This window comes from Chelonoidis abingdonii, chromosome 5, assembly GCF_003597395.2.
Source record: "Chelonoidis abingdonii isolate Lonesome George chromosome 5, CheloAbing_2.0, whole genome shotgun sequence".
Taxonomy (NCBI): Eukaryota; Metazoa; Chordata; order Testudines; family Testudinidae; genus Chelonoidis; species Chelonoidis abingdonii.
Genome location: NC_133773.1, coordinates 36578970 through 36592142, shown reverse-complemented (window position 1 = coordinate 36592142; position 13173 = coordinate 36578970). Strand labels below are relative to the sequence as shown.

General features: G+C 41.4%; 2 protein-coding genes across 3 annotated transcripts in view; one reads left to right on the top strand and one right to left on the bottom strand.

The window, feature by feature from the left end:
- The window catches only part of DAPP1 (dual adaptor of phosphotyrosine and 3-phosphoinositides 1), a 51560-nt gene extending 48412 nt beyond the window's left edge, over positions 1–3148 (top strand). Inside the window, exon 9 of the mRNA XM_032763028.2 lies at positions 1645–3148. Within this exon, the coding sequence (XP_032618919.1) occupies positions 1645–1695 (51 nt within the window). The 3' untranslated portion in view covers positions 1696–3148. The remainder of the gene's footprint in view (positions 1–1644) is intronic.
- A 725-nt stretch (positions 3149–3873) lies between these two features.
- On the bottom strand, positions 3874–12342 carry LAMTOR3 (late endosomal/lysosomal adaptor, MAPK and MTOR activator 3). Of its 2 annotated transcripts, none has more exons than XM_032763031.2 (7): positions 12192–12342; positions 9881–9937; positions 8922–8956; positions 8139–8197; positions 7081–7145; positions 5917–5980; positions 3874–4746 (listed from the first exon to the last, which is right to left on the bottom strand). In XM_032763031.2, the coding sequence occupies exons 2-7, from the start codon at positions 9887–9889 to the stop codon at positions 4673–4675; spliced, it is 306 nt and encodes a 101-aa protein (XP_032618922.1). In that variant the 5' UTR covers positions 9890–9937; positions 12192–12342; the 3' UTR covers positions 3874–4672. The 2 variants fall into 2 exon arrangements, with proteins under 2 accessions (XP_032618922.1, XP_032618921.1); XM_032763030.2 differs by having other exon boundaries at positions 7081–7214; positions 12192–12338.
- Between the last annotated feature and the right edge of the window lie 831 nt (positions 12343–13173).

The following is a 13173-nucleotide window of genomic DNA, read 5'->3' as shown; positions in this document are numbered from 1 at the left end:
TTTACATGTAAAAATGCTCCAAAAAGGGCTCTGCTTGTGTATATAAAATACATTAAACAGTAATCTCCAACGGAGTGTTGGCAACTCTTATTGTTTTATCATTAATCTCATGATTCTTGGTGTTTTTCTTAAACACCTGACATCACGTTGTTATGTGAAAATCTGTTTTCATGAGGGGGAAAAGTGACTTTCTAGCCATCATGGTAGCAAAGAAAAGCTTGAAAAATTAGAAGGAACATAAAAAGAACCCAAATTCTTATATATTTAATTGATGATTTTAGGGACCCAACTCATGATCATTTTTGACTTGCTGGGGTTGGCAGTGCTGTGAACAAATTGAGAAAGTATTGCTCCCAATAAGTTAAAATTTCAGTGAGCCAGTCTGACTTCTATTGACTTCAGTGAGAACTGCATGCTTAGAATCTATTCCACTACATGTATAACACATTATGAAACCTGTACATATGTACTTTGTGAGGCCTATAAAGTGAATGACTGCTTTTTATGAGGTATACATTCAGGGGGAAAGTAAGGCAGTATAGTGTACTGATAAAAAGTGCCTGCCAGTACAGCTGACTTTAAAGTGCTGCCACAGCAAAGGACCTTCTTTAAAGCGCTGCCAGGGCAGCGTTTTAATGCCCTTGCCCCTTTTGCCCCCACAGGCCACCAATGGTGGGGCAGGGGTGGCAGCAAAAGGAGCAGCTGCCCTGGGGCCGGTGGTTTAAAAGGGCCTGGGGCGCTGGCCACCACTAATGCATCAGCAGCCAGAGACCTGGGCCCTTTAAATCGCTGCTGGAGCCCCAAGCAGCGCGCGCCAGGCAAGACAGATGGGCTGGCTGGGCGACGCTGATCCCCAGCCTGACCCTTTCTGGGGCAGGGGAGAAAAGCCAGCCCCTGTACCGGTAAGAGTTCAATTTTACTTTCACCCCTGTATACATTCCATAACGGTAAGTACATTACATGACATTTGTCACCACCACATTGATCTCTCTGCTTACACGTTCAGCCCCTTAGTACTATCCTTTTTGTCTTGCCTATTTAGACTGTAAACTCTTTAGTGCAGTGCCTGGTACAATGTGGCTCACTATTCTTGGTTGGTCCCTAGGCACTGTTGTAATAAACATGATTAATAATAAGATATTAAGGCATACATACAGCATAGTTCCTTTAAAAGTGCATCTGCCATATGGGAAGGGCGTGTTAGGTTTGTTCCCAGGATCTTGTTTGTTAGAATTCCCCTGTCTGTAAATCCCCCAACAGAGAAGACTAACTAGACTTGATCTACAGTTTAAAAGCATTGCATTAAGAGAGGCACACACAAAACTGGTTAAGCATTTTGAATGTGCATATTCTACAGTACTGTTGTCTTGAGTGCCTTTTGTGTTCCTAATCTTGTACAGAACACAGGAAGAGACATAGCCAGTGCACCAAGGGAGTTTTTTACCTAGATTATAGATAATACAGGACCACACAAACAGCATACATTAGGTGAGAGTCAGGAAGGCAGGGCAATGTGTTATAAATCTAACTTGCTTAAAAATCAGCAGCTAGTATTTTATCTATCTGCCCAATTTTTATTTTCTTTGATATTTCTTTTTAACTAGCCACATATATGAACAAGTAATGGATTGTCTTTTGTTTCAGTCACAAATAAGAAAACAACAGGACCAGCGTGATGCTACCTCTACTCCGTAGTTATTCCTCTAAGTAATTTCCTCAGCGAGGTTCAGCCTTCAACACTGAGTTTGTCACTTCACACAAGGGCAGTTTCAACACATGCATTACCTACGGTGTACAGCTACATACTTGCATATATAGGATTAATTAATACTAGATGGACATTTCAGAATGTGAAATGTTACCAGGGAAAACTGTTGCATCCTAACAATGCTGTTTCCCTACCCAATCATATTCTTAATGCACATTTAATTCAGCCACCTAGGCTGTTTACTTATGGATCACAAAAGTGGTCAGTATTTAAAACTTTCGGTATAGTAGTAAAGCACTCATGTTAGCTTCATGGAGCTTCTGTAATAAACTCGTAACTACTAGCAACAGGGGTTAGCCCACTCATTTGAAATCAGCTATATTCTGGAAACCAGAAGCTACAATGCAAAAGCAATATTTAAGGGTTTAAATCCTAGAGGAAAATTATGGCTCCAGAGTGGATTTTTTTCACTGTGAAACTGACTAGAGTATATTTTTGTAATTAACGTGAGTCCCTGTTACATGGAAAATATAAACATAATATTTTTAAAGTCCAGTGTCAAAGTGGTTGATAAATAATACTTAGTTTTGGTGAAGGCTATTAGCGTGTGGTCTGATCCTACATTTTGGCAGTGGTAGCTGCAAGTGCGTAGATTGCCGCTCTCTCTGTTAGATGTACTATATTGAGGTGATAAGGGCACAGGGCAGTTGGACCCCAGCTTCTCCATTCCCAGTATGCTCATAAAGGAGTAGCTATAGGTGGCCATGGAATGAGGAGAGAATGCTCTACAGCTAGCAAAGTCCTTGGTCCCCACTGGGTGTGCAGTGGAATTCGAGCAGAGTCGTGTGCCCTTCACTTACCCACATGAAGATGATCGTTAAACTTTACACATTTCTGCTAATAACATCTGCTTGTAATGATCTTTTCCTTGGTTAGTATTGAGAGTTTACAAGGAAAAGCTATTCATTTTAGTTGATTAGGTTTGTGTGTTTTGGGAATGGGGGCAAGGGGATAAGAGACAAGTTATATTTCTGAAAATTAAATTGTAAAGCATGTGGCAACTATCCAGACAAAGAAAGCAGGGATCATAAAGTTGTTTTTAAATATCAAATTAGCTTGAATTGTACCTGCTCAAAAATGTTTTACATGAGACAAGGACATTTTATGTTCTCCTGCCATATAAACTGCTGTGGCATTTTTAAAATAAAGCTTGCACACCAACCAGTTTAATTTTCCATAGCTGCCTTTACTGTGTGAAGAGAGGCACCTGAGCCTGGAAAAACAAGAGACTCCATTATGACAGAGGAAGAATTCAGAATTGTAGTTACAGGAATAGTATTTTGTTTTAACTTAGATGTTCACAGTATTTGATGTTTTTTGTATAGACTGAATATTTTAAAGTGTCTGAGTAAACAGTTTCACCATACTATTAAAAAGGTACTCTATTTTATAAAATTTTGTTGCTAATTTCCTTGACAGCAGGCATCACAATCTAAGTTTTAATAATGATTTCCCTCTCCTTTTTCCTCCCAAAAAAATTACAAGACAACTGCAATAGAGTAGAAATATTCGGTACAACCCTGTTGGTAAGCCAACAGTAGTCATGCTTCTCTACTAACGGATGGGAAATCCTATGTGAAGTCAAATCATCTCACAATCAGAGCTTCTTCCTAGGAGAACAGGCCAGATTGCAGAATATACACTACCTCTCTCAAACAGTCACAAACTGAAGCCAGGTTAGAATACAGCTCGTGGCTTTTCAAATGGAGCTTCACACAGATAGGATGTTACACTGGTTGATCAGGGATCTACACTGGCTGATTAGTTTCTAGATAGAATTTAAAGTGTTTGCAGATGTTTTGGGACTAGATTATCTGAAAAATGTATCTTAAAAAAAGACATTATACAGCCCCAAGTGTTATTACTTATAGAAAGCCAACATGTGTAGAGGTTGACAATGGACAGCAAATGATGCAAGTTTTTATAAAAATGTAGAAATTCAAAAATGAGATCTAGATGAGATCCACATATGTTATTTTTCAGCCCACAAATTATCCAAGTTGTACATTTATAAAGCAACAAGGGAGACAGTTATCTGCATGGAAAAGCAGGTTTACCAGCAATATTTTAGGACAGTTAGTTATAAAATGGATCCGGTTACAACATTTTTAAAAATATTGTTTTATTTCGACATTTACTTAGGAAAACCTAAAAATAAATGAGATCAAGTGTTACCACTAACATAGCCACAAACACCAGAACAAAAGAGAAAACATGGGTATCACACCTACACCGTACAAAAGAAATACAAGAGAGTGCAACACTGATTGGGCACTTGTACCCAGTAATAAGGAAAACGCTTGAAGCCATAACTTATATAGAAATAGCAGCATCCTTCTCCTATACCAAGGAAGCTCACATTCAGATTAGTAGTAGTCCTTTACCGAAGCGTCACAAAAATAAAAAAATATGGACTAGTTATTGATTGTACTGCTAGGACTGCCAGCATATTTTCTCTTTTTCCTAGCACATGCAAAGAAGCGATGAAGACAATGAAAATTAATTCTACTTCCTCACTGTGTAGTGGTGGCTAGTGAGAGGGTAAACCCTATTCAATACGTCATTTCCTGTACAGCAAGGGAGCTGTGGGTCACTTATCTGGACCGACAGTATGCAGATAACAGTCAATTCTGTTAAACCTGATCCTTAGTAAGGGCTCCACTGGAGCCATTTGCTGCTCTCTCCAGTACTGCACAAGACAAGACATATGACCAAAGAGTCTATCTACAAGACACTAGTATCTCATTTCCGATTCAGCACTATGTACAAATTTAATCTTATTTAGTACAATGGGGGAAGTGATATTTCCTCTCAAACATTTGTTGTTTTGTGGGCTGAGAATTATTGAATCTTTATGTCCCATTGGGTAGTGAAGAGATGCCGCACTTTGATGACACCATCAGGTTAAGAAACCTCTACAACCTGCCTCAACTCTTCAAACAAGGGAGCAAGCTCTTTCTCTAAGCTGACGATCAATCCTGTAACAATAAGAAAAGGAGATACAAAATAGTTATACTACACAGCATCCATCAAGCCTCTCTCCAAAGCAGTCAATAATAATGAAAGTGTTTATTAAGACTAAACTGTTTTCACTTCAGCTTATCACTCTGCAAGGGAGCAGCATATGAGAGCTAATCACAGCAGTGACCAGCAATTGCCACTGTAATTAAGTGCCCTCTCATCTCTTCCTCTTTGAGTCACAGATAGGGGATCAAATAAGAGCAAAACAGGGCAGAAAAGTCCCCATAACAGGAACAGAGCCAATGCAAGCAGTCTTCCTCTTCACTGGCAGCTGCAGCATGGCTTCCAACCGTGCGGGTTCTGGGGAGTAGTGGGAGAATGTGTATGTTGGAAAGTCAGAGAACAATGACTCTACAAAAGAGGATTTCCTCTGGAACAAGCAGAGAGTCAAGTGGACACACTGGAGTGCCCAACTCAGAGTCCTGCATAACTGAAGGGCATAATTTTGAGAACAGGTGTTGCACAGGTCAGAGGGCAAAAATCTGGCCTGCAGAATCTTTGTACCATCATCCTCATCATCACTAGCAAAAAGTATTAAGCGCTAATGTGCTAAGCTGTTCAATACATAAGACAAAACAGTACCTTCCCTGCAGACCTTAGCATCCAACAGACAAAAATGAAGACTAGACACTGTGAAGCCTGGAGGACAGAATAATGTAGAGGCTTTTGTTCGTTTTTGTTTTCATGTTTGTGGGCATTGAGGGAGAAGAAAGATTGTCAACTGTTTGTATTGTGGGGTCATTACCAGTGCATTTTCCAAATAAGTGAGGTTCACGTCCTGTTTAAGGTAATGCATTATTAGAACATGTGGGAAAATGAATGGCTTCTAAGAAAGATCGTAGGTATCTTCGAAAATTTTGCCAAACTCCTATTTTCAAAAGTTTCAAATATCAGACCCATTGGGACTTACACAGTTTCGAAAATTTTACTGAAAATACTTTTTTCCAATCAACCATGACCCTTTTTACCAGATTCCATGCTGCTAACAAGTTAATATGCAGTTGTGTAATGAATACGGACCTAAGTTTATGTAACTCATTTTTCAAATGAATTATTTTAAGTCTTTTATTGAAAATATATCACTCTGGTCATAATAATTTAGGAAATTACTGATAATGAAAACGTACCGGTATTGGCATTGCTGCTAGCAATGAAGCTTACTACCAAAGGTAACCGATTGAACTGGACCACCTTAAAAACAGAAAAACAGAAGAAGTTCCTCAAAAATCAATATGCTGCTTGTCAAAAAATACAGTGTGAAATTTGCTATACTCATTCCCTAATCCTGCAGTCCTTATTCATGCAACTGGTCCCATCCATTTAAATTATAAATAGGAAAAGGGACTGGGTTTTATGTATATGTTTTAAAGATTCAGAGTTTAAAGGTGCTAGCAGAGATAGACAGCAATCCCATTTTGTGACTCACAGATATGTACAGTATTGTGTATCCATTGTGAAATCTAACCAAATTTAAAAGCTGCAGCACAGTGTGTATGTTATTTCCTCCCTCTTGTTACATGATTAAATAAATACTATTTAGGGGAAGGAGTGACAAAGAGTAATTCAGAAATGCTGAACATATGCTAGTACTGTCAAAAGAATGTCAGGCCAATGCAGTCAGGGTCTAACAGCTACTTTTTTGCATTTATTTTCCATCAAACAAAGCTGAATACAGCAAGTCTAAACAGTTATGCTTTTTTCATTTGTTTGTATCAATGCCAGTCTGTAAAATTCTGCTCATCAATCCACTGTGAACTGAGCAGGCGTGTGAATCTGTTGAATGTCTGATGGATGTCAGCAGACACACAAAAAAAAAAAAAAAAATCAAGTTTATAAACGGTGAACTGTTTTATGTAAATTTCCTTGCCCAGACACTTCCTGAAGCAGGATTTAATGGGTACACAGTTTAAAGTGGACAGACACCCCAGCTTGTTCAGCTGTATCACTGATCACGTTTATAAATATGAACATTTTGTTTTTCCAAGATTAAATAGTGAGCAATAAGCACAAAATTTAGAATGGTAGATACTAAGAGATTTGCAACAGGCACCCTCTGCTGGAGCACACAGTGACCTTCAAGTACTGTCCTGAACCAGTAACTCATTATTGATGCTGAGAAACAAAAGCTAATTCCAATGAATATCGCAAAAATACAGCATAACCAGCTCTTACATATTTTAGGAAATAAAACACATTTAAATATAATCGAACCCCAGTGGAAAGCCAGCACAGAGTTTAAAAAAACAAAACAAAAAGTAATGTAGGACTAGCTCTGGCCAACAGACTCTTACCTGGTATGTGTTGTAGTAACAGATGATACTCTTGTTTTTCGAAAGTCCTAGTTTGCTGCCCTGGTCTGTTGCAAGTGCAAAGGTGGACAAGAAACCAGGTCTAAGTGCATGCTCTGGAGCATTATCATTGGCAACTGGAACAAAACATATTTTACATCCTACGTGATCTTTGTACATATGGGTCGGGCATCCTGCATCTGAGGCAACAGTAAACTAGATTAGATCTCATACACATCAAACTGCCCCTACCTGCTTCCCATCTTCCCTCAATAATGAAGGCCTATTGATGTGCCTTGGAAGATGTTTTACTCTGTATATCACCACATCAGCCGCAAGCTTTCCTAACGTTCTGAGGATGGTTTATTTTCTATATGCTTGTTTGTTGCACCATGATCTGTGCTGATGCTGTTTTGTTTTATCGTGTCACTTGCAATAGCATGCGAGACCCATCCCATTTCACCCATATCATGCAACTTCAGATTCACACATACATGCAACTCCTACTGAGCATCATTAAATGAGATGGGACATAAAAACCATCTTTAGATTCTTAACTTACGCCACTGTGCCTGTAGCACTAGATGTCTCACATTACTACCAGAAAGTAAGGTAAGGATAGCACAACCCCGATGCAAAAAAATTCAGAATTAAGTCAACACCAGTTGGTACATCTATCTGTGGGTAGCACTTGGTCATTTCAGACTTCTAAACCAAACCTGGTGTTGTCTACCAATCTTAAAGCAGCTTTAAGGTATAAACTCGTTACATGATTCCAGCTCTCTTCACCGATGACACAGTAAGGTGCCTACAGACTATGGTTTTAAACACGCTGCATGTACCTAGACAGAAGGCTCCCTTTAAGAGATAATTTAGCGTTCAATAAATCCTTGTTAAAATGTCCCAAATTTGAGCATGTCTGACTTAATGCTTACATCAACCTCCAATATTTACAGTAAACTAAAAGCCAGACAGGAGGAAGAGTCCTCTCTCCATTAGGAAGCCAGTTTTTTTGTCTTTCAATTGAAGATATCCATTAGGGATCAGATGTTATGATTTACCTTTGATAACAGGCACACCATCTCTGTCTGACACTAAAATAGCATGAAGACCTTCAACACTAGAGGAAACAAAATAAAACTGTTATTTTTACCCAGTTTAAATGTTGGCAGTGAGATTCATTTTATTCAGCAAACACGTACCAAAGTGAAAACAGGAGAGGTAGCAATGAGAGATGTGATAGTGCAAGGAGTGCCCACCATTAAACTAGCTTTCATTATGTGATACCCAAGGGACCACAGGTAGACTTCTACTAGAAATTGTGGAGGTCCTTCAGCTTCAGTAAGGGGACTGCTATTGGAGGTAGTCCTTAGTGCAGGTTTCACAAAGCCAGTATGAAGTGTTGCTTGAATTCGAGAAAAATTATTCCACTAACAGGAGCTTTTTTTAACCCTATTTAAAACTTAAAATGAAATGAAGAGTAGAGTACTGTACTTCTTTGAGTGGACAGATGGAAAAGTTTGAGTTATTTCCACCTGAACTGACTTTTAACTCATTCAGAAACAACAGTGTACTAAGTTTCAAGATAAGTGTCTCTTTAATATTAAGCTAGGTTAGCAAAAGTTAAGTTTTTGCAGCCAAATGAATATTATTCAGCGTATAAGAACATGCAATCTAAAATGTAATAGATTCTTTTTAAAAAAAGTGTTCAGACAGTATGGACAGTCTGTTAGATTACTTTCACTAGAGCCCACTAAAATCCAGGTAAATATTAACATACATTAATTGCGAAGCAGCACAGAGTATAAAGTGAACACTTTACTATAGCATGATAGCTATGTTACCTTGGTAATTTTTTGTACAGAAACCTTTTCAGGTCCTACAAAGAAAAAATAAGAGTATGAAATATGCTTTATTTTTCAAAATAATCATATGTATGAAACTTCCACAATTTTATCATAGTAGAAACCATTTGCGTCATTTTTAAAAAACTTCCTCTTCTGTTCTACCACAAAACACTTATTTTAAATTGCATTGTGTGAAGTATTTTGAATTATAACTGATCAGCCCCCGCACCACCCTCTTTGGTGGTTGTATATAAAAATAGTCTGAGTTCCAGAATTTACATATGTATAGTACTCATATAACAGAATTAAAGGAATAAGTAAAACATTTCAGTGGTTCTGAAAATGTACATACTGATATTTGTTAACTACATAAAATGCATCCAGTACATTTAGTGAAGTGGCAGCAAGCATATTGTTGCATTTCTCTGTCCTCCCAAAGTGTTTTAAATATAATGTTTCATGTTAACACACTAAATACAAAGCACTTGAACATTTTAATATAGTCGCAGCTACAAATGCATATCCCAGACACATGTGAACTTTGTTTTAGTGTCTTCCAAATATAATCACTTTTCAAGTTACTGAACAAAGAGTAGATTCTCTCTCCTTTTGCATAATCATGTCATTCTCAATCAGTCAAGACCTGTTCCCCTTTCAAAGTCTTCTAAGGCCTTAGTCCTGCAAATACTTTACTGACATCAGTATTCCCACTGAACTGAATGAGGTTTCATAAGGGTGTGTCCACATGGATCTGTTTACAGGACTGGGGCTGTAAAGTAAGCTTTTTAGGACAAGGTCTATAGTTTCTTCCTGTTTGGTAGCTTTCACAAATAGTAAAACAACCCCTGCCCCCCCCCCCCCAAAACACACAAAAAACAACAAACAAACAAACAAAACCATATAATTACAAACACAAAATATTTTCAAACAGAAATGTGTATTTTCAAAATACTTACGTCAGCCATGGTTAGAAACTTTTGGGAAAAAAGTAATCAGATGTACTGTCAAAGTTCCTGAAAAATAAGAGTCAACATCAGTCAAGCACATAAGCTTTTATGACCTCCCTCTCTCTCTTTTTTCCATACTCTCACACAAAATTAAGAAGGGAGAAGTGTCCCTATTAATCTGCAGCATCATGTGGCTCTCTTTCTGGTGCCAACATGAAGAGGATAAGGCTCACACTACCCTGCCCAACAGAATAAATTATTGGCATTAAACTGCTCTTCAAAGAAACTGACTTACCACAAGCTACACACAAGCTGTTCCTCAGAGGGCCTTCCCCCACAAGCAGCCCTGTTGCAACTGTCTCACCCATCTCAGCAGGAAACATGGGTCAAAAGCTGCATAAACTAGATAAAGGGCATCTCAGGGCAGATCTACACTTAAAAAGCTGCAGCAGCTCAGCTGCGCTGGTGTAATGTTTCTCCTGTCCACGTAGTTCATCCACCTCCATGAGAAGTGATAGCTATGTGGACAGGAGATGTTCTTGACACAGTGATATTTACACCGGGGGTTAGGTTGATATAACTGCATCGCTCAGGGATGTGGATTTTTCACACCCTTGAGCAATGTAGATATACCGATGTAAGTTTGTAGTGTAGACCTGGCCTCAGTGATGGGGCGCTAAAGAGAGGAATGACTGTACGGTGAAGGTAGGTACATGTGTTATTCCTGGATACTCTCCACAATAAAGTCTGCCAGCAAGTTTGTATGTTTCAATGGGACAACACTAGGCAGCTGTTAGTCTAGATATTTTCTGAGAGCTCTCTTTTTCCTGCCTCTACTATAATCACTGAATCACATCAGACAGACTGGGGTATATGGATGAGTCAGTCAGCTTAAACTCAATCCAGATAAGAGAGATGTAATACTTGCACAACAGGGGAAGTAACAGAAAGCACTGTCTGTGCCTTGCATGGAGTTCTCCCAGTGGTTTGTTACCAGAGCTTGCCAGCTGGAAACCGTGTTTGTTTCTGGATGTCCAGACAGCAGGAGTGTCAGTGTTGCAAACCCTGGCCGCTGACTCTTCAGCTGCCTATGTACACTGTTCCTTTGGTCATGAAGGCCAACAGTCATCTCTGTTTTTGTCACCCTCCCACTGGAAACACCCTCTGCATGGACTATTTCCAAAGGCAGTTTCAACTAACATAGACTGCTGTCAGCATCACACGCAAGACAGGGGTGGTAACTGCCCCAAGTCTACTCCGCACTGGTGAGGCCTCTGCTGGAGTACTGGGCCCAGTTTTGGGTACCACATTTTAGGAAATATGTGAACAAAATGGAGAGAGTCCAAAGAAGAGCAACAAAAATGACAGAAGGGTTAACAAACCTGACATGTGAGGAAAGGTTAAAAAAAACAGAGGATGTTTAGTCTGAAGAAAAGACTGAGGTGGGAACTAACAGTCACCAGATATGTAAAAGATTGTTAGAAGGAGAGGGATCAATTGTCCTCTGTGTCTATTTAAGAGTAGGATAAGTAATGGGCCTAATCTGCAGCAAGCAAGATTTAGGTTAAGTAGGAGGAAAAACTTCCTAGCTGTAAGGACAGCTGAGAACTGGACCAGCTTTCCAAAGGAGGCTGTGGAATCCCCCTGACTGCAAGTTTTTAGAACAGGTTGGACAAACACCTGTCAGGGCTAGTCTAGGTCTGCTGGCTCCTGCAGGGGTGGAGTTGGGTAGGGTCACTCAAGTCCTGCCTTTCTCTGATTCCACGAGGGAAGCCAGCTGGCAGGGGAGCAGATTACACCTGCTCCTAAGGCAGGTCAAGGAGCGGGTCTGGCTACCCGAGAATCCCAGCCCCTCTTTGGGTTGTGCCCTGGCACCTGACAGGCCACAGGGCTCCCACAGCTGTGCACGGGGTAGCCAAGGACAGGCCGGGCTGCTCCCTGGCCCAAGAAGCACAGGTGCTGGAACTAGGGGTGCACCCGGCCGCACCCCCTGACTTGAAGCGGTTCCTTTCATACCCAGGGGTCACCGTTTGCTTCTATGACGCTTAGCACCCCCCGCTCCCTACAAACTGTCCCATCGGCCCTGCCAAGGGGCTGGGGTTTGCGGAGCTCCGAGTCCCCCAGCACCTGAACAGAGGATTTGGGGGGGGGAGGGGGAACCGGAGGATGGTCGCAGGACTCCTCCCGCTCGACTCCCCGCAGCACGGGTGGGTGGATGTCAATATAGTAGGCCCTATAATAACAATTACCACAACACATTACCTCTGCTGGGGGGTCTGCCCATCCACTCTCCCCCAAAAGCCGAACTCCCCCCACTTACCCCAACGTCCAACAGGCCGCCCGCTTCTTCCGGAATTCCTCACAAAAATACCGCAGATGACAGCAGCCGCTTCCCTTTAACCCTCAATCACATGATTCCCCACCCAAACGATCGCTTCTGCCCCCGCGCGCCGTCCTCACTTCCGGTGTAGCGTCAGATCTGTCTCCCTTGTACCTAATGAGCATGCTCACGTGTTTGCGCCTGCTCAGTGAGCGCAGGGAAAGGGCTGCGCTAGTGGGAGCGGGAGGGGACAAGCAAAGGGCGAAGTGACGGCGGCCGCCCCAAGGGAAATCCTGCAGAGAGGGTCACTTGACTGCACTGGCGTAGGGACCGCGGCGCGGAAAGGGGAAGGAGGGGCTCGTGGTCGCCTCCTGGGCCCGCTTCAGGAGCCGCGCGCCCTATTGTAGTGGTCGTGCTATAGGGGCGCCTGCCCAAGGGCACAGGCTGGGTGTTGGGCAGAGGGCTGGGCCCCAGCACTCACTTCCAGCGGGATCTGGAAGCAGGTGCTGCTGGCTCTGGCTTGGCAGGGATCCTGCAAAGGGCCCTGGGGCCTGTCCGTGAATTGCCTGCCCTAACCCACTGTGCGGGGGGTGGGTTTCAGTGCGCAGCCTACCACCCTTTGTAACACTTTTAGTAACCCTGAAACACACACAGAATTAGAAGACCCTAATGCACGATGCAGTTTATGGACAGCCCTTCTCATAGTGACACCGGCCTGTGTTGGGCCACGATAGTGGAAAAGACAAACTTCTCTCACCCACGTTGTATCTCTGATATCGTGGGGCTACCAGAGCTACAACACCGCTGCAAACAACGTAATAATAGGAAGCTACAACAGCTGATAGTTTGCAATGTGGAATCTCAGAGAATTTGATATTTCAAGGACAAAGGTAAGTTAGAGATTATTTGCATTTCCCCTGAAGTTCCTTTCAGCTGTGGAGTAAAATGATGACACACCATCTTAAAAATATAAATAATCCCC